This window comes from Orussus abietinus, unplaced genomic scaffold (assembly GCF_000612105.2).
Source record: "Orussus abietinus isolate OABI.00-Male unplaced genomic scaffold, Oabi_2.0 scaffold16, whole genome shotgun sequence".
Taxonomy (NCBI): Eukaryota; Metazoa; Arthropoda; class Insecta; order Hymenoptera; family Orussidae; genus Orussus; species Orussus abietinus.
The window spans coordinates 1,911,966-1,934,257 of record NW_019394714.1 but is presented as its reverse complement, the minus strand read 5'-3'; the positions used below and the strand labels follow the sequence as shown (position 1 = coordinate 1,934,257).

The window sequence follows — 22,292 nt, the reverse complement described above, 5'->3', positions numbered from 1 at the left end:
TGCCACGCCTCGTCGCGGCAGGGCGCCACCGGCTCCGCCGTTGGTGGCGCCATCTTCTCTCGGCGTTGAAATCGCTTTACCAAGTATTTTTTGCTCCGGGATTTATCTTATCGATTTTATTGCCTTGCCACGTATGTTTTCGACCACTCCAAATTTTTCTCGAGTTCTAGTCTGCTCTCGTTTATTTAACATCGAAAAACTCTACGATGCTGCCACGGCTGCGTCCTCTTCGATCGAGGGTCTTTGGTATTCGAACGAGTACATAAGTTCACGAAGTTCGATGGTAACCGGAATAGGAGTCGGACTCGAGCTCGGAAGAGATCGAAGAGAGATCGCCCGTGTTACATGGTATCGTTGGGATGCTTGAACCTTGAACGGCAAAGCCGTGGTAGTCCGCCTGTGCCGAATTTCTAACGGTCGGTCTACTCGTCCCGTAGTTATGCGATTCATCTAAGGAACTGTCCGACGTAGCTTTGTCCTGGAAGTAAGATTCGGTCGTGAAGTCGTAACGTGGATCTAAACTTATTAAACTGATATCGTCATCCGCTTGACTGCTATCCAGCTCGTTATGACGGTCAAAATATGGAAACTCAAAAGTTGGAGACGGCGTGACGCCTTGGTGGACTGGCAAGGATTTTGGTTCGTCGACTCGATCTCCCAATGTGGCGTAATCGTGTTCGTCACTTGTCAAGTGACGATAAACCTGTGATTCGTAAAAATAAAGATATATATCCTGCACGGTGTTATTATCGAGGTCGTGGAAATTTTGTCTATACCTGAGGCGTAATCGGTGGTGGTAAGTGGTAAGATTCCGCATCTTCGGAATCCAAGTTTGTAGGCACTCTTTGACTACGAGCAATAATCAACGGCATCCTCTCTATTGCCGTCATTACATCCTCCATGATTTTTGAACGAAACCGTGTCATCTCAGCTTTCAAATCGCTCGCCTCTGATAAAATTTCATTATTTATTGTTTTCATCTCGTCGAGTAGAGTGATGTCTTCGCACATTATATGCAGACTCTGGTAACATTAACGAGTAACGTTCGTAATAGACACGACAATTATCGTTTTGGCAAGAGAAGGGGAGGAAATGGGTAGAGTTTTATTAGGCAAGGTTTAAATTACCTCACATATCGTTAAAGCAGATTCCCAAGTATTAGCTGGAACTCGTTCGCCCGACATGTAAGCCTCGAAGTCTTTTTCCGTCATGTTTAACGATTCTGCCGTTAAGTTTTCGATAAAGGACACGGCACAACACTAAAAACAAAGTTTATAACAAATAACGATGTCGTAATCGTGTCAAAATGTTTAAAAGTACGTACCAAATTTGTAAAATAGTAACCACCTTCTCCAGTCATAAGCCTGCTTGCATTACAAAATCTGGTAATAAAATTAATGTTACTCTTAAGTCTGACAGGATTCGCTTTTAAGACAATGAAGATAAGAGCTGGCAGGAATTCGTCAGCAGATGCGGGACCTCCGACGGACTGTTGTAACATTACAAAAATATTCTTGCAGCAATGCACGATACATGCAAGTTTTTCCTGTGGTGCTTTTGCGGCATCCATATTTAAGAGATCTGGAGAATTGAATTTTTATTTTTGTCACACATGAACATTTTTTTACAGTTCATTTATCACACCACCATTGACTTTAATAAAATTTATACCAAAGATGTAAATATTACATTTAGTTTACCTGTTATCGAAGCATAGACTAATTCCCTCACCTCGGAACTTGTTTCATGAATTCTACATTCTAAGTTTTTCCCACTAACCCAGTTTAATTGCCGTATCCTGCAAGATATATAAAGTACTCTTACAATCTCATATGCAATTACAACCTCTTAAAGATATACAAAGTAGCAATTCATTGTCACTTGCCTGTCTTGAATGGCCAAATCTTTTTTCTCGTCAGAGGTTAATAATGGACAAAATAAGATTCTGTACAGTAAAGTCATGGTGTACCTCTCCACGTAGTCTAAAAGTTTCTCCCTTGTCTCCAATGGAATTTCTGAAATCGGAACATTGCTGCGATCGATCGCAGTTAAGTAATATGTCGTGATGGAATCAGTGAATGGGTACCTGCATAACATGGATGACCGTCCATTCGTTTAGCAAACATTTGGTAGAAGTTTTGCGTTATTTCAGACAACTCTTCTATTCTTTTCACATCCTTGCACTGAAGGATCTCTCTCACGAACGAATAGATTTGCTTTTGCACATCTTTTTCTGCAGATGTTTTAACTATCGCCTCTACAAGATCACGATTTTCCGATTTGACCTTAATCAGATCCTGATTGTCCTTCATTAGCTCGTGTAATAAGATCTCATACCTTGGTGCTGCAAAGAGAATTTACTTTCGTTTATATAAAGCAGGATGCCATAAATATTCTATTAACAATATAATCAAATTAATATTGTGTAAACATAAAAGTAATATAGGACCAAAATTGTACTGGTGGTCGTTATAAATTCTAATATGGTAGAGTAATAATCGTACATCCTCTGGTAGGCTTTCGAAACGATGTGAGCGTTAAGAGCTTTTTAGGTTTCCCAGGTTGATGCTTCTTCTCTTCCGATGCATGGGGGTCGGATACCACCGAGATTTGACCATGACCGTCGCTGAAATTAAAAAAAAAAAATACATTGACCGAATGAATATATAATTAAACTCAACAATCGGCAAGAACTTTAGGCAGTCATTTTCAGACTCATCGAATATAAATGACCAATCTAGTAATTAAAACGTATGCATAATCATTAATATGCATAGAAGTTTACAACGGTTGTAAGGATATTTCTTCAGTGAATACACACTGACAGTGACGGACAACCATACTCATTGTCGAGCAGGTATCCACTAGAGATACACATATCCTTTGTCGCTTCTAGACTTTCGAGCAATCGACTCCGACTCATAAGAAATAATTACGTTTAATTACCTCTCGTATGCTCGCGACCCAGCACAAGCAGCACGTTCGTCCTGAGCCCGTTGCTGTTGCAAGTATTCCCGATAACAACAACTACAATAACCTTTCCACTCGGCATTGCCAAAAAAGCCACAACCCTTTTTACATCTCAAATCGGCATCATCTATCCGAAGTGTGGGGGTTTTCATAGAATACATCACTTCGTATATTACAATACTTTTAATCGCACAACTCTTTTCTTCTTGAATCAATCGCAATTTGCGGAATTTACTGCAACTTGCCGCCCATTAGTCTGCATTAGCCTGCATCGTCCCATTTAAGCACATTTAAGGCTCTTTTCCACGCCAGACCTTCCACTTCTCCTTGCCAACATTTTCAAGATTGCTCAATTTTGTGTATAGTGGCGTCGCCAATTGAAACTACTTGCATGTCCACGTATTTAAATCAATCATTGGAGTTTCTAGGACATATGTCCAAAGTAGAAATGTGCATCGGGTACCTCAAAGATTCCCGAAAAATAACGGCGCTCGTATCGCAAGAGTCTCATAGCCGTGTTTACTCTCATCTTCTTTCTGGTTACGGATTATGCCAGATTATGCGTTCGCAAAGTGACAGTCGAGTTGTGGTCAGGTTAAAATTTGGCATTTATAATCAGTATACTGATTTCGGAACCGATGCAGCTGGAATGAGCAGATTTTATAGTCGCAGGCACCATCGGTCGAACAAACGATAAAAATGGATATCGTAACTACGAGTCTGGAGGCTCTTTTACGTGAGTAGATGCTAACATTTATCGAGCAATTTGTTTCCTTTGAGCGCAAATATTAAACGGTTATGACAACATCATTGATTAGAGTATTTTCATTAAACAAGGTACCGATCCAATTATTTACGATTAATTGATGGTTTATACAATTATTTTTAAATTAAAAGAATTGCAGAAATGTTGTCACATCGGCGGTGTATCGACATATATTTCTATCCGTTTTTCTCTAAAGTAGTGAATATTTTACGAAATTTCAGAAATGGCCACGAATCCTCAAAATGTGAAACCCGACATGGCAGCCATCGGAGCATTTTGTGCTACTCTCACCAGGGAACCCCAAGGAATGCCTTTTGCGACTAAATTAATAGCAACCCGTATTCAATCTAATATCGAGTGGGAGGCTCTTCAAACGCTCACCGTATGTTTTCATGAGTTAATGCTTCTCGGTTGTGTGTTTCCTGTTTTGTGGCATGTATAAAATGTTAAAATGGAGAGAAACAACAAAAAGACTTAACCGACTTTGATTTCAGGTTTTAGATATTTGCATGAAGAGATGTGGTTCTACGTTTCATGCAGAGGTTGGGAAATTTCGTTTTTTAAACGAAATGATAAAACTGGTATCGCCAAGATATCTCGGTGACAAAACACCAGAGGTTGTTCGAGAAAGAATACTGCAGCTTTTGTATACGTGGACAAAGGAGTATCCCCGTGAAATAAAAATAAAGGAAGCCTATGAAATGTTGAAGAAGCAACGCGTTCTTAAAGTTAGTTTACGTAGGAAAAGAGGAATTTTATTAAATATGGCTTAAAATTAAAAATACAAACATCTAGTATTTGTGGTAAAAATAGTTTTTTTTTTTTTTTTCTTTCTGTTAGGATGATCTTCCACCAACGATAAACAGACAGAACGACGTACTTAAGCCACCTAAGTCAAAATCAACAAACTCTGCTACGGTATTCGACGACGAAGAAAAATCTAAACTTCTGCAAAAGTTGTTACAAAGTAAAAATCCTGATGATTTGCAAGCAGCCAATAGGCTCATAAAAACGATGGTCAAAGAGGTTTGTTATCTATATATCGATATGTACGCTGTCTTTTCTTCATTGATCTTCATTGATCTGTATTTGGTCTTCAACGTGGGTTGACTATAAATTAATTGTATCGACTGCTTTAGAACGAGTGGAAGGTACAGCAGAATTCTCTCAGAGTACTAGAATTGGAGTCGGTACATAACAATGTCAAGTTGTTGTCCGAGATGTTAGATTCCTATGAGCATTGTCAGTCTAGTACCGAAGATCTGGAATTAATGAAGGAACTTCATCAGGCTTGCAAGCACTTACTACCTAAAGTTTTAAGGCTAGCAAATGAGACACAAGATAACGAAGAAATGCTCAGTGAGTGCAACGCTATTGATGTGTTCCATTTTATCAATATGTTTATTTTCATTACATATTTAAGGATCAATTCAACTATTCACGAAATTATAGGCGACGTACTTACTGCAAGCGATGAACTGGGTCATGTGTTCGAGAGGTATGCTGCCGTGATTGAATTAGGCCAGGTATCTACAGAGACGGACACAAATAGCACAAACAATGGCGTTTCCTTATTGGATTTGTCCTCTCCAACGAGCAACAGCCCCTCTGTCGATAGGTCAATAAGTAAAAATCAAAATTGCAATGCAATTCAGACCGATATGGAAATATTGGGAGATATATTCAACTCCTTGAACGATGTTCCATCATTATCATCGGGAACTGATACGTTGCTTTCATTGCCAACCATTAATCTGGTTCAACCAATGTCTACCCAACCTGTGACGAAGAAAGGTAATTGTTTGTATGTTGTTTTGCACATTCTTTTTTTAATAGAAATCAAGTCGAACCATCTCCGTGCTGATTCGAATCGTAAAATTAGTAGCCCGATTAAAAATATTTAATCTATAGACCGGGTCGACAATCCTGTTGAGTCTGTAAAATTAGATGGCAGGGCAAAGGCATTGGAAGATTTGAATGAATTGGGAGAAGCTCTTCTTAAACAAAGCATTGTGCCATCTACGGTAAAGACGAACTTTACCAAGTCAAGGTAAGAAGGGAATTTGAGGAAACGCTCTAAATTTGGTGCAAATTACTTGAACAGAATTTGACGTGTGAGCTATGTTAGCGTATTAATATACCTTGTTTGCATTCCTTTGATGCTTTCAGTAAACAGACTACCCACGTACCTATGAACGCTATGATGAAACGCCCTGTGCCATTAGAGTCTACGACAGTTGTCACACAGAACTCTCTACCCGATGCTCGAAATGGTTCCGTTGCGGCGCCAGAAGTAATTAATGATGAGTTCAGCGATGAATCATCCGAAATATTGAACGGAGATATTCCTTTAGTTGATATCAAATTACCGTCGTTCACTAAAAGTTTGAATAACGTTAATGCAGAAGCTGAAAGCACAAAGAGCGACGAAAGCTCCGTGAGCCCGATTCCAATAGCGCCTACGAACCACAGCTGTGAATCTATATCATTGACAGATATTAACGTTACCCTTGAGAATATAATTCCAGGTATGTATAGTAATGTATTTTGTATTATATTTGAGAGGCATGGGATGTAACCTCACTCAAGACATGAAATTCCAGGAACAGTTCCTCCGTTAATCGCTTTCGAAGAAAAAAATGGTATATCCGTGATTTTCCACTTTGCAAAAGACGAGCCCAGGCCAAATGTTTCCGTAATTGTGATAACGATGACCAGCAAAAACTTGAAGCCTCTTACCAATTATCTATTCCAAGCAGTCGTACCTCAGGTAAGCATCTCTAACCTATCTTGCAACTTGTAAAATTCAACGATTCGACTGCTTTGGTATATTACACCGCTCATCTATACCCTTTGACTAAAATAATGTTTGTCTAATACAGAAGTGTAAATGCAGACTCCAACCACCTTCCGGGACTACGTTACCCGGGCACAATCCCTTTTTACCTCCTTCGGCCATCACTCAAATAATGCTGATCGCAAATCCGCACAAGGTATACGCGATAAACTTTAAAACGGGCATATAAAATGATAATTTCCTTATAACGTAAATAAGATTTTGTAACAAGTTCTTATAGCATCTCGGTTTAAAGATCGTGCCATTATTTACAGGAGTCGTTGTCACTGAAATTCATGTTGAGTTACACCATGAATGGTGAGACCATAACGGAGATGGGCGAAGTCGACCATCTGCCTATAACATAATAAAAACCCAGGAGAACGACGTCGTGCTTCAAATATCCTCTCAAGCTTGATGAACTTTACTTATTATTAAGTATTGTATTATAGTTATATGTACATGTCATCGAGGTTTCTGAATTTTTTAACTGTAAAATTACTGAATGGCGTGTGCACTTGTCTCTTCCTTGGTAAATAGTCCATTCGTCGTATGATTTTCGCAATATCGGGCAAAAATTATATTAATATATCGCATATTTTGTTTTAAAGTTGGAAAATACAATAAACTATTACAGAACGTTCCGTTAACCTATTTGATGAAAAAGGTGTTTACGGTATGTATGTACCTACTGTACTAAAGAAATTGACAAAAGTGAGATTGATAATACATTGGTATGTATCAATTTGTACCTATATCCGTCAGCAGGTTAGAATGTACGAAAGCATCACGCATATTACCGGCCTCGGTAGCGCAGTAGGCAGCGCGTAAGTCTCATAATCTTAAGGTCGTGAGTTCGATCCTCACCCGGGGCAATTTTTTATTACGAATTTATAACAGAAATACACGGTGAAGCGTATCGATAAATAAACATTATTACACGAGAATAACTGATTCTCAGTTAACAAAGAAATTAGAAATTCTCTCTCAAGAGCGAGCGGGAGGGAGAGAGGGAAAAAAAAAGTTGCATTCGGAGGCATGCAGTGCCTCTAAAGAAATAATTAATTATATACTATAAATGTAGAAATTATTTTATATTCTCTTCAAGACACGAATTTTTATACAGACCCAGTAGATATAGGTGAGTTTAAAAAGTAATACAAAATATATCAGTTTTGTCTTATTCTTTATAAATGGGTAAGAGACAAAGAACAGATGTTAAGTGCGAGTAATTAATCTACATACATACATACATACGTAACAAAGTTATAAACATTTTACAGATGTCGTGCATAGAACACCTAAATCCTATTCAAAGTCCTTGAGAATGCAACGTGATGTATTTCAAATAATTTGAGATTTTTCAATAATTGGAAGGAAAATGAATCATAGGCCATTAATTTTAAACTCATTTTGAAGACTTATATTACCGCTATGAAAATGTTAAGAAATGGGGTATATAAAGGTTGATGACTCGATAAGCACTTCAGCGTTTTTTCTTCGATTCGTTGGGATTTTTTCTCATCCAGTGTTTGGCCTCTCTTCTGGAACGAATACCTAAAATTGCAGATCTAGAATTTGTGTCTCGCATCACAAAAGGTGAATATCCAGCAATATAATCGTCATTGAGAGCGTCGGTTTTTGTACGAGCCAATCGAGAAGGTCTTTGATCCGGTATCCTTTGGTCTTCGAAAAGAATTGGGTTACAGGCATGCTTCCCACCCTGAGGTGTCGGTAATGAGAACTGGAATTGTCAATAGGTTGGTTGAAACATTAGGAACAAATTATCACAAATGATCGAAAATAATCATTTGAAAGTAATTAGTTAATACAAACTGACCCGCCTTCCTTTCCTCGAAAGAGGCTTCCGAGCGTTAATATGAATCTGTTGGTTTCCTTTGTCATCCAATGATACAGCTACTTTTTTCAACGTGTCGTGGCCACAATTTGGGCAGAAGACTTTGGTCATAATGCTAGTTGTCTTGAAACAGGAAATGCACCTCAGAATGAACGTTCTCATATTCTTGATAACACGACCATCCAGTGCCGCAATGTTTAGTCCAATCTGCATCAATACATTTTGCATGGCAAAATCGGTAGTCATGCAAGCAACTTTGGCAGGTTTTTCTTCAAGAATGTCCGAATTCATTTGCTTTTTAACATGGGCTATATTACCTGGAAACATTAAGCAAATAAAAAGTAGCTCTTGATAACTTAAATATATTTAACATATAATAATGAAATATGAGTAGAAATTTAATTTAATATTTCATATAATTACTGGAAGTTATCCATCCATGATCCGTGCCAACGTCATCGGAATCTTCTTCTTCTTCTTCTTCCTCCTTCTCTTTGCTGATATCATCATTTTTAATTACATTCTCTTTTTTAACCAATGTCAAAATATCATCAACATTATGTTCGTTTATGGTATCACCCTTGGACGCATCCACATTGCAATTTAAATTTGTAAAGTTTTCTACCACATTACTGTCATCTATATCAGAGCAAGCTGTTTCGTAATCAGATTCAGACAAACCATAGCTGTTGGAGGATGAACTATTTTCTCTGCTACTACTACCAGATTGAATCAGTGGTCGTGATCTATTTAATATTTCTTTCGCTTTTTTTTCTAAATTGGTTTTGCTTTCTATATCGCTACTAGATTCATCATCGGTATTGGAATCCTTGTATATTATAAAAATTAAATACATATATGTATCATATCGAAAGAACGTCATATAATCATGCCGAGTTGTATAATTATAGGTAGAATATTTACTTTTCTGTTCCTCCGTTTAGGTAAATAAAATCCAGCTACCGGTTTTGGGTGATCCTCTGGCTCTAAATTGGTCTTAATAGTTCTCATCAATGTCGGTGCTGTTTTTAAGTGTTCCGTTCCTACCGTTTCCTTTTCTATTTGATAAGTAAGAGCAATGACCTTAATATCCGTAGCGGATAAACTAGGATAATCTCCCGTTTTCTTAGCAAACTCAGTAACTGTAAATATTTACTAAAGATATACAAGCAAAATCATTAAAAAATATTACAGATTAATATTTAAATCATTTCCTACCAAAAGCAACATTTTCTGAAAAAGTATTCCTTATGATCAGGTCATACGGAAGTACAACGAGCCTCCGTAACTGCCTTCTATTAGTAATCTCATCGACGACTGCTTCTTCCGTTAGAATATTTTGGCCAATGTCCTACAATGTTAAATACAGGTGAAAATGCTGACAGATTATTCTGTATGTCGCACGGATTATTGAACTGACACATATGGCAGCAGGTTCAATTAACCTCAAATGACACTAAATAAAATATTACTCAAAATAAAGCATGAACTGCGACGGTTACCTGCAGCGGCACATTTTTAATGAATGCACTCGTATCAACTATTAAATATTCGACTTTTTTCTCTCCAACCATTATTGCAGTACAATGCAAACAACCTGTTTTTACGGCTTTCACTAGCCGCTCATTCAAAGCAAAGAATTCAGTGGGCTAGAGAGTATTTACAATATACGAGGAGGTGAGTCCTGTATGTATATATGTATATACATGAAAATCCGACTCGGCATTAACTCCATTTCTTCATCTTTACCTTCGATATCCGCCAATCGGAACGTTGGTTAGACGTGGCAGCACCTGCGCGTGAATATTCAGAACTGCGGTTAGGCACACCCGAATCTGGTTGGTATCTTATCTATGGACGATTTTAATCAATGAACCAATGACAATCGGCCACCGTCACAAGTAGTTCTTCAAGAAATTATACTTTGAAAATTGTGTAGTCGCCTATTCATAGTATTCCATTAATGTTATAAAGTGTTTATACACACATATATTTTTATTACAACCTAAACAATCTATCGGTGTTGGTATTGTACCCTAAAAGAGATCAGTGGAAGACGATCGGACGATCAGGTAAATGAGTTCCGTGTTCTTGCACTTTGAGGTTATTCTCTATTTTCGTGTGAACGTTGTCACCTCATTTTGTCAATTTCGGGAAACAATCAGTGCAGTGCCGTTACTTTTTTCGACATTTTGCAATTAATTTCGCTTGACGTTATGCTACTACGTGTTTTCGAGCAACTCCGAACAAGCACAAAAAGTTTATCAACCTCAATCTCGTCAAGACAAAAGTCGTGAATTTGACGTAAAGCTCATGCTTTTAAAAGGATTTACATCAACCGTCAGTATTCATTAGATTCACTTCAACGACACCCTTTTTCCCAAATTTATCGCCGTTTCTTACACACAATTATATTCATGATAATCGGTAGTACCTTTTTGATTATTACTTGGTACTTTGAATTTACAAATTATAAACGTCTTTTTTCCTTTTTTTGTTAAAATTGTAGCCCAGCTGTTGTGTTAGTATTGTCGTGGTATCATTTTTAAAGTGACTTATTAAACCGTTCCAAAGTGATCTGGATAGTTTGCATGGAATTTGCCAAGCAGGAAAGGTCAGCAACCAATTAGTGATCAGGAACAAATTGTGTGTCAAGCGGTCCATCGATGAGATTCACCGATTGATGAATGCGCCGCTCGGTAGTTAACGTAACACTTCAGTAGGAGGCATTACATATCATGAACTGAAAAATACAAATATTATTGAAAACTAAGATGGTGTACATTTTAAAATAACGATTGTCATTTTATTAATTGAACGTCATGTCTTTCTAAGTCCAACTCACATAAATGGGTATATGTAATTAACTGAAATATTTGTATTAGGACCAAGAATTGTATAGCAAACTTAACAGATGTTTCAAATTGTTCTTTGAAGCAGGGCAAATGAATAAATATTGAAAGGAAAGAGGTGTATTTCAGAAGGATACAATGATGCAAGATGAGGATCTAGGAGCTTCTGCTAAACGGAATATCTTTACACAATCGGTAGTTAGAATATCACAGGTTTGTAAAATTAACTTACAGAATTATTGTCTAAAGATCGTGCGTCCAATAATTTTGTGTAGAAAAGCAACAATTCTATTTTTTTGTTTTAAAGACATACCAGAATTATCTAGACCTCTGGACACCCCGTGCGATATCAAGATGGATATTTGCAGTATTCTTAATAGCTATATTTGTTCTACGTGTTTTATTATCACAGGTAACATATTACAAATGAATTAATATTACGAAGAAAGAATAAATTTAATAGTATTATTTTAATTCTTCCAGGGTTGGTACATCATTACATATGCATTGGGGATTTATCATTTAAATTTATTCATTGCATTCCTCACACCAAAGATTGATCCAGCGATGGATTTTGATGGTAAAGATCATCTCTTATGGTTGTTTAAGAAACGTATCCGTCTTTAATGGTCTGGCCGATCTGCATTTATCGCAACTATTAATACTAATATAAATACTTCTATTAAAGATGGCGATGGCCCAGAATTACCGACAAGATCTAGCGATGAATTTAGACCTTTTATTAGGCGACTTCCAGAATTTAAGTTTTGGTACTCTGTAACAAAATCAACTATTTTCGCTATGGTATGCACAATGTTTGATTGCTTCAATATTCCAGTATTCTGGCCAATCCTTGTTATGTATTTCATAACACTATTTTGCATTACTATGAAGCGTCAAATAAAGGTAAGAATCTGTGAGTCGTTTCTACTCTCAGAGCAAATATATTTACCGTGATTAGTGCATGCAGTAGATAAATACGACGTAATGCTAACCATGGACCATCTGTTACAGCATATGATAAAATATCGATATTTACCATTCACACATGGGAAGCCAAAGTATCAAAATCATAACGATACTTCACGGTCTATAAATCTGAAATGAATAGGAATAAAATATACTTGTATCGGTACAGTACGTAACTGTGTAGTTCACAATATCTCTCCGTATTGCCCGATTTCGAGACATACCTGGTGAAATTGGCCAGAAACAATTTCTCTGTAAATGACGCCGTGGCACGAGAGAAGTCGTCGATACCATACACGAAAAACATGATTCGATGAGATTCTACAGAGTCGTGAACTCCAATTTACTACATTAAACGATATATAAACCGAATTGTCTTAATATATGTGTAACATAAAACTTGTACAAAGTATCGTTAGATCATACATAAATGTGGACACGGTAACAATTCGAACGGTATACAGCTGTTAATGTAATGTTAAGTTATTATGGAATGTAAAGAAATTGCTATGCATAAGGTTCATTAAATGATGAAGTTCATTTTATGATATCGTCTCGGCAGCAGCAGCAGCAGCAGCAGCAGCAGGCAATATTCAGCGACTCCCCTGAAAAAAAATCGTAGCCCCTCGTCCGAAAGACCAATTTGAAGGGAATAACTTTTCCCGTCGGGCTGAATCGATGGCAGGAGCGAAAAAAATTCATCGAGGGCAGGGCAGCCCGAAAACCCGCTGCAAATGATGTAATTTAAGGCAGAAATCGTTGGAAAGCCCTGTATCTCCTTTGAAAAGAAATCTTAGGCTCAATTCGAAAGGAGGAACCGCGCAGCCCTGCCCGTGAGCGATCTCTGATATAGGACACAAGAGAAAATATGTGCTTTCGTTAATCGTTTTATTTTGTACGAAATGCTCGAAAACAATCCTTCGCGTGGGGTCGCGACGCATTTCCTTTTCCTTGATTTCGGTGCACGACATTCGAAATCTCGTTTATAGAACTCGAAAAGCTAGAAATCCGATCGCGTACTTTCTCCAATTGCATGTTCGTTAAAAAAATAAGTTGTATCGTTACGATAGACGTCAGCCGTCAGCCGTTCTCCGGAAGGGAAAGAAAAGGTACTAGCTACTAAACGTAGCTACTTATGTACATCCACGTTGGGGGTGTGTGTGCATATTACCGAAAGAATATGATGTACCGCCTCGGCACCAGATTTCGCAAGTTCTCTCCTGTTTCAGGATTTCCACCCGTACGATGATATGTTCTCCGCGGAAGAAGAGAAAAAGAGCGACTTAAATAGAACTAGTTTTTGGTAGCGGCCTCAGAGTCGAGAGGATAGCGATTTTGGTAGCAGTGGTCGACACCTCCCGTTGCCGCTCGTGGAACTCTTGAAAGCAAGGTACGATACAGAGGTTTATCTGGCACTCCGGACAATGGTACTTGGTCTTCCTCCTCAGGATCCTGCCGTGGCCGTCTATCGTGTTCCAACAATGATTGCAACCCAGAGCCGGACCGGGACGCTGTACCGGACAGTGTCCGGATCGGTTCTCCCCGGTTCCCGGAAGACCGCTCCTGCTCCCGGTCTACGAAGAATCGTTAACGGTTACTCGCGAGATCTCCCAAGGACGCGTCGAAGCAAGAGGCGAAAGAACCGTTACTTGCGGCGAGGAGGAGCTCCTCCGGAGTCCGGCTCCTTCCTTGGGGCTGCCCTCTTCGGGCGGAGCCACCTCTTCGGTTTTGACTTGCGGGACGGGCTCCACCACTATGCCAGGGCACTCGGGGTTCGAGTGCTGCCTGTGGATCCAGTAGCTCCCCGAAGCGGAGGTCCCGGGCTGTTGGCTGGGCAGCAGGAGAGGGTGGGAGTGCTGCTTCACCAGATACGAGGGCTGAGGCACGGTCAGAAGGTTCTGCTGAGGAGTCGCGGCGAACTGCGGGCTCGGACCTTGGCCTTCCTCCCGGGTTTGCGAACCTTGAGGAAGGTTCAGGGCCGGCGTCGGGGGCACGATGTGCGGCGATCCTGGCTCGCTGTCCGGGGACGGATGTCCGGAATCCGACTCCTTCTTCACTCGTGGCTGGCGCATCAGCAGTCGACCGCGTTTCGTTGCCGTCTGCTGCTTACCCTGGATCGCTGGAACGAGACGGTTCATTCAGTGTCTTGCCATCTTGCGAGCGAGTGATCTTCTCCCTCCCATCGTGGACCACGTCGACACCGTTCGGTAATGGCCAAGTTTATGCGTAACGTACAAGTAGCTATTTATTACATTCAAGAGTCCACATTCATAGAAAATGCATAGGTCTACCCTGTCTTAAATTTGCATCGCGGAGAACGTATATCGCTACGAGTCGGCAGACGGGCGTTGCCGCGTTAATGGAAGCAACTATTAATTCTACGTCTGCGTACGCCATGTTACCGATTAACTTAATCTCGCTTACTACTAACGTGTCCCCCGAAAGACGTTAACATACGCGTTACATGTATTTAGCGATTTAGCGTGAAACGTTATATTAAAAGCGAGTAAAGGAAGTAACGAGGAATATTTTTCTTGGCTCGATCGTATGCCAATCACCGAAATAAATCACCCTCCGGAGCCTTTGCCTTCCCATACTTGTCCGCGGGGCAAATTGCTAGCGACGTTATGTCTCTATGAGATTACTAACAATTCGAGGGTTTTCCATCTTAGTTATCATCGCAACGACACTTTACGGCTTAATATTATACACGTGTAATAGCCGTTCGGTAACGGGCTTCGTTATACCTAAAACTGTACTTTGCTGAGAATTTATTACTAGACGGAGACACCGAGTCTTGAGTAAAAAATGGAAAAGTATCCACGAGGAAAGTGGCAAGTAGTCGAACTTTGATGCCATTGCGAACAATAATAGAGAAATACTAGACGCGTTAAAGAGCAAGCTCGTGTGAATCACCCCTCTAGAAATGTATATTTTAAGTCTTTTTGGTTTATTGTTATAATTCATATCCGTAGTGTCGGTTACATTTTACCTCTTTGTAATAAATAACCGTGAAACAAGGTACGGAATTATTATATTTCTTAATATATCCGACAATGGTCATGCTTCTTGTATACCGTTTCGACGATGTAAGGAATTGCTCGAGAACATTGTCAACCATTAATTGCAATTACAATTAAAGACGCACCTTCGTGTATGCAGGATCCTAGCACGTCCGAATTAAGTACAATTAATTTACTTACATTCCTTCCTTTATTATAACTCGTTCTATAATAAAAGTTTCTCGTCGTCTCGTCTCGTCGACGACACGGCTACGTAATTTCGCTTGTTCTCGCACGAATGAATTTACAGAAATTAATTCGGCATTCAGCACCAGGCTAAACGTCCTAAGGAAAGGAGTGATAACGATGTAATTACGTAACGATATCTCGGTAATTAGTATGCCCCTTGCACGTACTAATTATACGGAATTCATTCAACGTGACTATACAATGGAAGCTCAGTTATTGCTAGTTCTGTACCAATTCCATCGGTCTAAGATTCTTAGAAATAAAAATACCTGAAAGCGTTTGCAACATTGTGGACTAAATTAACATCGAGGCGAGATTACCGCGTAGCCTGAGTTTCGAAATTTGTAGCCGCGAACTGGGTGCATTGCAATAATTGGGCTTCTACTGTGCATTTAAAAGACTCCGTATTGTCGAAACAACAACGCAACATCCACTTTAAACAATTGTCAATTGAAATCGGACGATCTCGCGACACCGTATGTCACTTAACAGGAAAAATTATATATAATATTTTAAGTACGGAAATTGGATTCGTGCTAGTACAGGGAGTGTCTCTTTTTAACGACTTCCTGACGTGGCATTACAAAACGGTGACGGGAACTTAACGGACACGCGAAACCACTAGTTTACCTCAAATTTGAATATCATAGTCTAGTCGAGTATTGAGAAGCAAATTCATGATAAAGCGTCGTGTCTTCGTACATTAATCGACATACTCTCGTTTTAAATCTACGTGACAAATGATCCTTAAAGGGTGTGCAAGGTAAGACCGGTAAGACCGGTAAGACCCGTTAGTGAGTTACCGATTCAATTATATAGCGTCTCGTAGTATTTCAGGAACTGTGAATCCAGAGAATGTATAAAAATTGACGACGTTAACTGGGCATCGGTAAAAATCGGCTCGACTTTTTACCTTCGAAGATTCCTATTAGCACGTGCATTAAAAATATCGCGGATGTCCCATAGAGGTAACATCGACACCTAACTTTCGGGTTAGGTGAGAATACTATGGATTAAAATAAAGTCAGAAATAAAGAAGAGCGTACCCGCGGAATACGCTTAACTAAAATGAAATCGTCTCGATCGCGGCGTAATCTCAACACTTCGATATACTTTACATTTATACGATGTATCGGCGGTGAAAATTGTCTCGAAAAGGGGGTGATCGCGTACACGGAACTAGGGTTAAATCTTACGCGTACTAATGGAAGCCGTGGAACGAAACGAAACCTCAACGTTAAAATGCACGATAAATTCTACGTAGATGCCTTCCTACGGAAGCGTAGCCAACCGAGTAACTACATCGTTCGGTCAACCTAACGGCACTTCGATAAAATACATTAACTATTTTGTGCAATTTAACAGGTGACTAATTCACTCGGTAGAAACGAAAGACGTAACGATAAGAATGAAAAGATCATTGACACCGATAGCGCTATCACCTCGAGAAGAAAAGAAAAACTGAACCGACGTCAAATCTTAAAGAATTTGTCGAACGACCCATTAAGAACCGTTTCGAATAGGATACAAATAAAAACGTACGACCTATAAAGAGAAGTAAAGCGATATGAAATTTTCTTCACTTCTATGCCTTCTTCTATGAAATCCTATGCCTGCGCGTAATACCTCGAGAGTCGCATATATCCGGCTGCACTTAAATCCTAAGTTTAACTTCTTTAAGCGGTACAGATTTATACGAATAGAATAATTTTTTGTCAACGCCGACGATTCCGGATTCGAGTTTGGACTTCGATAAAATACATTACCGGCATTAAAATGAAAACGCACAAGAGTACGACGACGTATCACCTTAATAATACAATGATACAATGGCGAACGTAAGATTCCTTTCCTGCCAACATGAGATCCGGTCAAAGACCACCGAGAGCGTTCGTAAAATTTCCTACCGTCGATGCAAGAATTGGATCAACGAATCCCTATTACATCCACGACTATAGGGCAAAGATCTAAAATGTAAAGGAAGGCGGCGCCAAAGTTTCCTATTTTCGGCTACGCGGTAAAAATGAAAATCGGGCGATCCAACTTGCGGAAATAAAAGAGCAGGAGCGGTTACGCGTATCGATAGAGGTGGTCGTCCGAGCATAGCTTCGCTCACATCGAATTGTAATTAACGCCGTGCAGATTGATGGGCATGGTGGCCGAGGGCAGGGCGTAGTCCGTGTGCCTGCTGTCTATGTATCCGCTCAGCATGGCGTGAGGGCTGTGCGTGGTGAGCATGGTGTGCGTGCTGTGGGTATTGTGCGTGCTGTGCGGAGTGGTCGGGGGCCCCATGGGCGTCGGGCTCTGGGGGTTGACGGGCTGCGAGGTCGACGACGCGGGCGGGGGCGAGGAGTTGACCTCCTGCTTGACCCTGGACTTGAGACTGGGCCGATTGTTCGGATAGCCCCTCTTCTTGTACTCCAGCCAGAGGGTCCGGTTGTTGACGCCGAACATCCTGGCCGCCTTGCAGAACCCGATGCCGCCGTACCTCACGGCGTCGAGGGCCCTGATGAAGTTCTCGTCGGCCTGGGGATTGGTCGACCTCTTCCTCTTGATGGCGGTCTGGGGGCTGGCGCAGGGGCTCTGGCAGCTGCTCGGGCACTGGGCCGACGGGGAAGGCCCGCTCGAGGAGGCGTGCTGGAGGCTTCCGTGGGACGAGTTCGGGTAGCTCGTCAGGGCGCAGCTCGAGCCGGTGGTGCTGGTGCCCGAGTACTGCTCGCTGATCGTCGACGAGGCCGTTATTTCGGACGTCGTGAACGCCGAGGACGCTTGGATCGACAGATTCGTTTGACACGAGGACAGAGCGAAACGTGGGTACGTGTGCTCCATGATTGTCCATTGCAATCCTGTGGAACAGACCAGGTTTTCTGCGGTCAAAGCACGGGACATGGCGCCGAACGCGGCCGGAATACTCGCTCTCTAATTAGACCGACGTTTCCGCTTTTCGCGAATGGACGCCGATAGCCGCGCGGGGCAAGCAAAGCGAGTGGAAGAGATTCGACGTCGAAAGGTCAAAATATATGCAAGGTATCTCGAGAAATATGTAGAAAGGAACGTTATGGCATGGCACAGATACATTTTCAAGCACAGTCCGTTCTCGACGAACGGATCGAATTTGACGGCATTCGAGAGACGACCCGGACTCTCGGGGGAGACGTCCGGGCCCAGGCACACATCGACACGTGGAAAGTCAAGAGATCTCGTCGTCTCGATCTCGTGTTTTTTAGAAGGGGAACATTTCGGTATGTGTGCTATGTATCTGTGTGCCACGGTGATGTCATGAATGAGTCGTTCAACGAGTTACTATGGTTTTCGCTCTATTTTCATGTCAAACGTCTGTTAATTTCCTTGTGCAACGATACTTGAACGCATCTGTGCCAGCATACAAGTAAACTAATCTCTTAAGTATTAACGTGCAAATTAAATACCCACCGATACGACACCGCACAAAAATTATTTACATCGAGGGTCGCATAACAAAGGAGAGCCAGGGTTCACTCGCAACTTGAATTGTATCGCGCGAGTTTTCTACGTACTACTAATTTTATAGTCTATCTAAAGCATACAAGTATCGCCACGAGATCGAATGGCACGTTGGCGACACTTGGGACGGAAACGAGATCTTCATTGATTTCTTGCATTTAAATTACTAATTATCGTAAGGGTTGGTCCGTGCACCGAAGAAGCGAATCCTGATTTTTAGTGGATAGTGCCCCTTACGGTGTAGAGCCGAAAGGTAATTTTGAAGTGTAGCTCTAACCTTCGATTCTTTGAGGAGACTTTAAAGTCGTAGTCATCAAACCGCTGTGGCCACTTATGATTTGATAATACACGTACGTCTAATTCTTTTTCATCAAACAACTCTTAAATAAGAGGCAAGGTGTCGTCATAAATTTACTATCAATTTCAACGGTGCATCACTCGGTAGGTTGTTATCGGTAATGGATTCATTTTTAGCGTTGAGTAAAAAGATGATATTTTCCTGAACGATAACTTACGTCCAACGTTACGAAAAATTTATAAGATATTACTTCAATTACGGCTTAAGAAGAGCGTAAAGGTACCGAGGAAGACAGCGATCGGAGAGAACACGCAGAGTTTATAAAATAGAAACACCGTGTGTGTATGTGTGTGCGTGAGGAGCTCTATGCTACAATTAGAATTATAATTATACCTATTAAAAGATAACCATGTTCCAAACTCGGCATAACTCATAAACTGAATGTATTTTCTAAAAATAATAACCTTGCCTTGGGGGGAAAAAAAATAATGCAACGTTGGTAAAGCTTATAGCGTGATTCCCTAACACCTGTACTTATCTAATATACATGATAAGATTAATCTAAATTAATCCTTAAAGGGAACAAGTATAACAATGTCCTACCTTGGTGAGCCGGTGGTTGAGACGAGACGGAACTCTGTCCGATATTTCCTCCGGATTGACTAACGTCTTGTAACGATGCCTCTGTTTGTGCCGGTGTCGTAGCTGCACTACTTTCCATATTGCTCATCTGTGGATGTAATAATTCATTATCTTTCTACTCCATTGTTTCAAAATGACTTTCAGCGAATTCAAATGCACAGTGCATGACAACCAATAAAAACGTACAATCGATATTTGGTCCTCGTCGATGCTGCCTTGAGATTCCGTGCTCGTATTCAATGGCCGCCTCAAATTTTCGCCACTTTCTTGTGATATAATTAACGGTTCCGGCTTTACAACATTGGTAGCTACTAATGTTATCTCGTTCACCTCATCTGGTTTATCACCAGAGCCAGACGTAGAACCAGTCGATGATTTCCTTAGCCGTTTCCTGCGGAAGGATGGCGATAAAGGAGAGGGAGCAGGCGAGCAAGACTCACCGCGCTCTCCTCCTCCGGGTTCGCTGCTACCACTTGGCCATTTTGTTAACGAAGCGGTGTGCATTTCTGCCAATCCCTTAATCTTTAAACTCTCCGCGGTCTGTAATGATCATTTTCAAAAAGTCGATACATGTGGCACGGTTACAATTATTTAACCGTGCGATTAAAGATTAGTCTAAACGATTGCTGGTATCCTTCGATGTGCACAAAGCGGTCACGAATGAATAGGTCCACTCACCTTTATAATCGACGGTAGCTGATCCTGGGAAACATTAACCTCTCCATAATACATAAAATCTACCATGATCTTGAGATCGGAGAACTTTACATCCTTTAGGATTACAATTGGGTGTTGACAAGGATTGACGGTGAACAGTGACTGAAAATATGTACTACACGCCGACAGAACAACTTTATGTGCCTGAAGGTGTCTACCTTCGGCCGCGAGCGTAACATCCACTAATGTCTCGTTATTCAATAAATTTGAGAAAACTGAGATAAAGTTTGGCTGATGGTTGTTCCACCGCAAACAGAACTGTTGCATCGACATATCGGTAGATTCGTTTGTACTTGTGAGGGCAATCTATGAACAGAGAGATTTTCAATATTATTATCATCCTCTGGCGTACTCTAAAAAGTTCTAGACTGTAATCGAAAATCAATGCTCGTTTGTATTGGCACAAAGTAGTAATCATAAGAATAAATGCCACTCCAAGAAGAGTTACGTAGTTCGTCCTTATTACGATAAAAAATATTTAAGGAACGCGATACCCTTATTAATTAATCGACAAGAGCTCGACGTGCCACTGGGTGTACATTTACAACCTATCCTGGACGGTCTACTAGATACAAATAATAAATCTTAGGAATCGACGAGGCATCGAGTAGAAGTACCAAAGATGCAATCGGCGCTAGAGTTGATTACGAGACGTCGACTTCAGCAGGTCGTGGTAAACTATGTAACGTGGTAATCAGTGGAGGTCCAACGGCGGGTGCTTATACATACATTTTCTTGGAGTTATCAAGACGCCTGCTTCACGACAGGCTTCTCGGTGGGCGAATTGACATAAGAGGGGCGACAAGTCTTGGTCCAGCCGCCACGAAACGTATTTCGATCATACGCCCTCGTTGTTCACTCGTCGGGACGTTTGTCACTCGCACACGGAACAGGACTCGATCAAAATCAAGCTTTATCTCGTTCCGCTAAATTCTCTACAATAGACTGTCCGATGACGCTTGTGCAACCCGCGAGTGACGTCATAAGGAAGCTATTACGACGTAGCACTAACATCGGACGGAGTCGCGTTGTCCCGTCGCGCGGGCAGTTCGCGTCGCGATAGGAATTACGCCGAACTGATCAATTTGCGAAATCTTATCGGCGCGCGTGTTCATAAGATCTAACTTGATCAATATAGGAGCCCGCGGACGGCCGACATCTAGTGTACGGTTAATGAATTATATAATGTTCTCGTGGCCCTTTCCGAAGAACCTTAGGAATACCATGCTTGATCATACCGTTGGGCCCGATAATTCACCTGTCAAACTTCGGAAAAACTTGGAAAAGTTCACGGAGCTGCCATTACCGATTACCGTCCAATTTTCTCCCGTTTGGGCTCTGCTTGGACGCAGCATCGCTTCCGTTTATTGGACAAGGAGCTAGACCACCGTTAGGGGGTTTTTAGTCAACGAGGCGACGCCATGTTGAATAATCGGGTGCACACGATTGGCCACTCCTTGCGTCGTTGCACTTGATTAGTTGCTTCTCGAACTCGAAATAACTGGTCAGGTTTTAGTTAGTTAGGGACTTGGCTTTATTTATTCATATTGCGTACTTTCCAGTAGAAATTAGATTTGCCTCCAAACGGAAGAAAATGAAAGGAAACTATTTAAATCGTGTAGATGGTGGCGCCATCCGACAGTAGAAGCT

General features: G+C 40.9%; 5 protein-coding genes and 1 non-coding gene across 15 annotated transcripts; 3 read left to right on the top strand and 3 right to left on the bottom strand.

The window, feature by feature from the left end:
* Positions 1-101: 101 nt before the first annotated feature.
* On the bottom strand, positions 102-3,280 carry LOC105697004 (rab5 GDP/GTP exchange factor). Its single transcript, XM_012419927.2, has 9 exons — positions 2,947-3,280; positions 2,505-2,626; positions 2,087-2,344; positions 1,886-2,015; positions 1,701-1,798; positions 1,325-1,581; positions 1,128-1,259; positions 777-1,022; positions 102-703 (listed from the first exon to the last, which is right to left on the bottom strand). Exons 1-9 carry the CDS (start codon positions 3,129-3,131, stop codon positions 269-271), a joined length of 1,863 nt encoding a protein of 620 aa, XP_012275350.1. The 5' UTR covers positions 3,132-3,280; the 3' UTR covers positions 102-268.
* A 257-nt stretch (positions 3,281-3,537) lies between these two features.
* On the top strand, positions 3,538-7,226 carry LOC105697003 (ADP-ribosylation factor-binding protein GGA3). Its single transcript, XM_012419926.1, has 11 exons — positions 3,538-3,706; positions 3,958-4,118; positions 4,231-4,464; positions 4,577-4,762; positions 4,876-5,095; positions 5,189-5,530; positions 5,648-5,786; positions 5,906-6,264; positions 6,340-6,506; positions 6,619-6,729; positions 6,848-7,226. Exons 1-11 carry the CDS (start codon positions 3,670-3,672, stop codon positions 6,938-6,940), a joined length of 2,049 nt encoding a protein of 682 aa, XP_012275349.1. The 5' UTR covers positions 3,538-3,669; the 3' UTR covers positions 6,941-7,226.
* A 148-nt stretch (positions 7,227-7,374) lies between these two features.
* On the top strand, positions 7,375-7,447 carry Trnam-cau. The gene has a single exon. It is a non-coding gene; the product is annotated as a tRNA-Met (tRNA).
* Positions 7,448-7,741: 294 nt separating this feature from the next.
* On the bottom strand, positions 7,742-10,099 carry LOC105696752 (RNA-binding protein NOB1). 2 transcript variants are annotated; one of them, XM_012419452.1, is made up of 6 exons: positions 9,933-10,099; positions 9,649-9,781; positions 9,355-9,572; positions 8,854-9,259; positions 8,413-8,747; positions 7,742-8,316 (listed from the first exon to the last, which is right to left on the bottom strand). In XM_012419452.1, the coding sequence occupies exons 1-6, from the start codon at positions 10,002-10,004 to the stop codon at positions 8,059-8,061; spliced, it is 1,422 nt and encodes a 473-aa protein (XP_012274875.1). In that variant the 5' UTR covers positions 10,005-10,099; the 3' UTR covers positions 7,742-8,058. The 2 variants fall into 2 exon arrangements, with proteins under 2 accessions (XP_012274875.1, XP_012274876.1); XM_012419453.1 differs by having other exon boundaries at positions 9,355-9,488.
* Positions 10,100-10,305: 206 nt separating this feature from the next.
* LOC105696921 (protein RER1) lies at positions 10,306-12,796 on the top strand. Of its 7 annotated transcripts, none has more exons than XM_012419763.1 (6): positions 10,306-10,502; positions 11,412-11,495; positions 11,590-11,694; positions 11,766-11,862; positions 11,971-12,188; positions 12,297-12,435. In XM_012419763.1, exons 2-6 carry the CDS (start codon positions 11,421-11,423, stop codon positions 12,387-12,389), a joined length of 588 nt encoding a protein of 195 aa, XP_012275186.1. In that variant the 5' UTR covers positions 10,306-10,502; positions 11,412-11,420; the 3' UTR covers positions 12,390-12,435. The 7 variants fall into 7 exon arrangements, with proteins under 7 accessions (XP_012275186.1, XP_012275187.1, XP_023288811.1 ...); XM_012419764.1 differs by having other exon boundaries at positions 11,371-11,495; XM_023433043.1 differs by having other exon boundaries at positions 11,368-11,495.
* Positions 12,797-13,120: 324 nt separating this feature from the next.
* Positions 13,121-22,009, bottom strand: LOC105696920 (longitudinals lacking protein, isoforms H/M/V). 3 transcript variants are annotated; one of them, XM_012419758.2, is made up of 6 exons: positions 21,372-22,006; positions 20,604-20,948; positions 20,112-20,465; positions 19,887-20,013; positions 13,901-14,370; positions 13,121-13,825 (listed from the first exon to the last, which is right to left on the bottom strand). In XM_012419758.2, exons 2-6 carry the CDS (start codon positions 20,913-20,915, stop codon positions 13,535-13,537), a joined length of 1,554 nt encoding a protein of 517 aa, XP_012275181.1. In that variant the 5' UTR covers positions 20,916-20,948; positions 21,372-22,006; the 3' UTR covers positions 13,121-13,534. The 3 variants fall into 3 exon arrangements, with proteins under 3 accessions (XP_012275181.1, XP_012275182.1, XP_012275183.1); XM_012419759.1 differs by having other exon boundaries at positions 21,260-21,387; XM_012419760.2 differs by lacking the exons at positions 13,121-13,825; positions 13,901-14,370 and adding an exon at positions 15,181-18,348 and having other exon boundaries at positions 21,372-22,009.
* Positions 22,010-22,292: the final 283 nt, after the last annotated feature.

What these genes read in the sequence shown, in the direction of transcription:
- LOC105696921 (XM_012419762.1), top strand. An exon ending in TCCAGCGATGGATTTTGATG is followed by an intron (nt 11,863 to 11,970) that starts GTAAAGATCATC and finishes CTTCTATTAAAG; the next exon opens with ATGGCGATGGCCCAGAATTA. An exon ending in CTATGAAGCGTCAAATAAAG is followed by an intron (nt 12,189 to 12,296) that starts GTAAGAATCTGT and finishes CATCTGTTACAG; the next exon opens with CATATGATAAAATATCGATA.
- LOC105697003 (XM_012419926.1), top strand. Translation starts at nt 3,670, where the DNA reads ATGGATATCGTAACTACGAGTCTGGAGGCTCTTTTAC. An exon ending in CCAACCTGTGACGAAGAAAG is followed by an intron (nt 5,531 to 5,647) that starts GTAATTGTTTGT and finishes TTTAATCTATAG; the next exon opens with ACCGGGTCGACAATCCTGTT. An exon ending in TGATCGCAAATCCGCACAAG is followed by an intron (nt 6,730 to 6,847) that starts GTATACGCGATA and finishes CATTATTTACAG; the next exon opens with GAGTCGTTGTCACTGAAATT.
- LOC105696752 (XM_012419452.1), bottom strand. Translation starts at nt 10,004, where the DNA reads ATGGTTGGAGAGAAAAAAGTCGAATATTTAATAGTTGATACGAGTGCA. An exon ending in TTAAAAATGTGCCGCTGCAG is followed by an intron (nt 9,782 to 9,932) that starts GTAACCGTCGCA and finishes TTAACATTGTAG; the next exon opens with GACATTGGCCAAAATATTCT. An exon ending in TTTCGAGGAAAGGAAGGCGG is followed by an intron (nt 8,317 to 8,412) that starts GTCAGTTTGTAT and finishes TGACAATTCCAG; the next exon opens with TTCTCATTACCGACACCTCA.
- LOC105697004 (XM_012419927.2), bottom strand. Translation starts at nt 3,131, where the DNA reads ATGTATTCTATGAAAACCCCCACACTTCGGATAGATGATGCCGATTTG. An exon ending in GATTTGGCCATTCAAGACAG is followed by an intron (nt 1,799 to 1,885) that starts GCAAGTGACAAT and finishes TATATCTTGCAG; the next exon opens with GATACGGCAATTAAACTGGG. An exon ending in GTTACTATTTTACAAATTTG is followed by an intron (nt 1,260 to 1,324) that starts GTACGTACTTTT and finishes CTTTGTTTTTAG; the next exon opens with TGTTGTGCCGTGTCCTTTAT.
- LOC105696920 (XM_012419758.2), bottom strand. Translation starts at nt 20,915, where the DNA reads ATGTCGATGCAACAGTTCTGTTTGCGGTGGAACAACCATCAGCCAAAC. An exon ending in AGCTACCGTCGATTATAAAG is followed by an intron (nt 20,466 to 20,603) that starts GTGAGTGGACCT and finishes TGATCATTACAG; the next exon opens with ACCGCGGAGAGTTTAAAGAT. An exon ending in GGAGCTCCTCCTCGCCGCAA is followed by an intron (nt 13,826 to 13,900) that starts GTAACGGTTCTT and finishes GATTCTTCGTAG; the next exon opens with ACCGGGAGCAGGAGCGGTCT.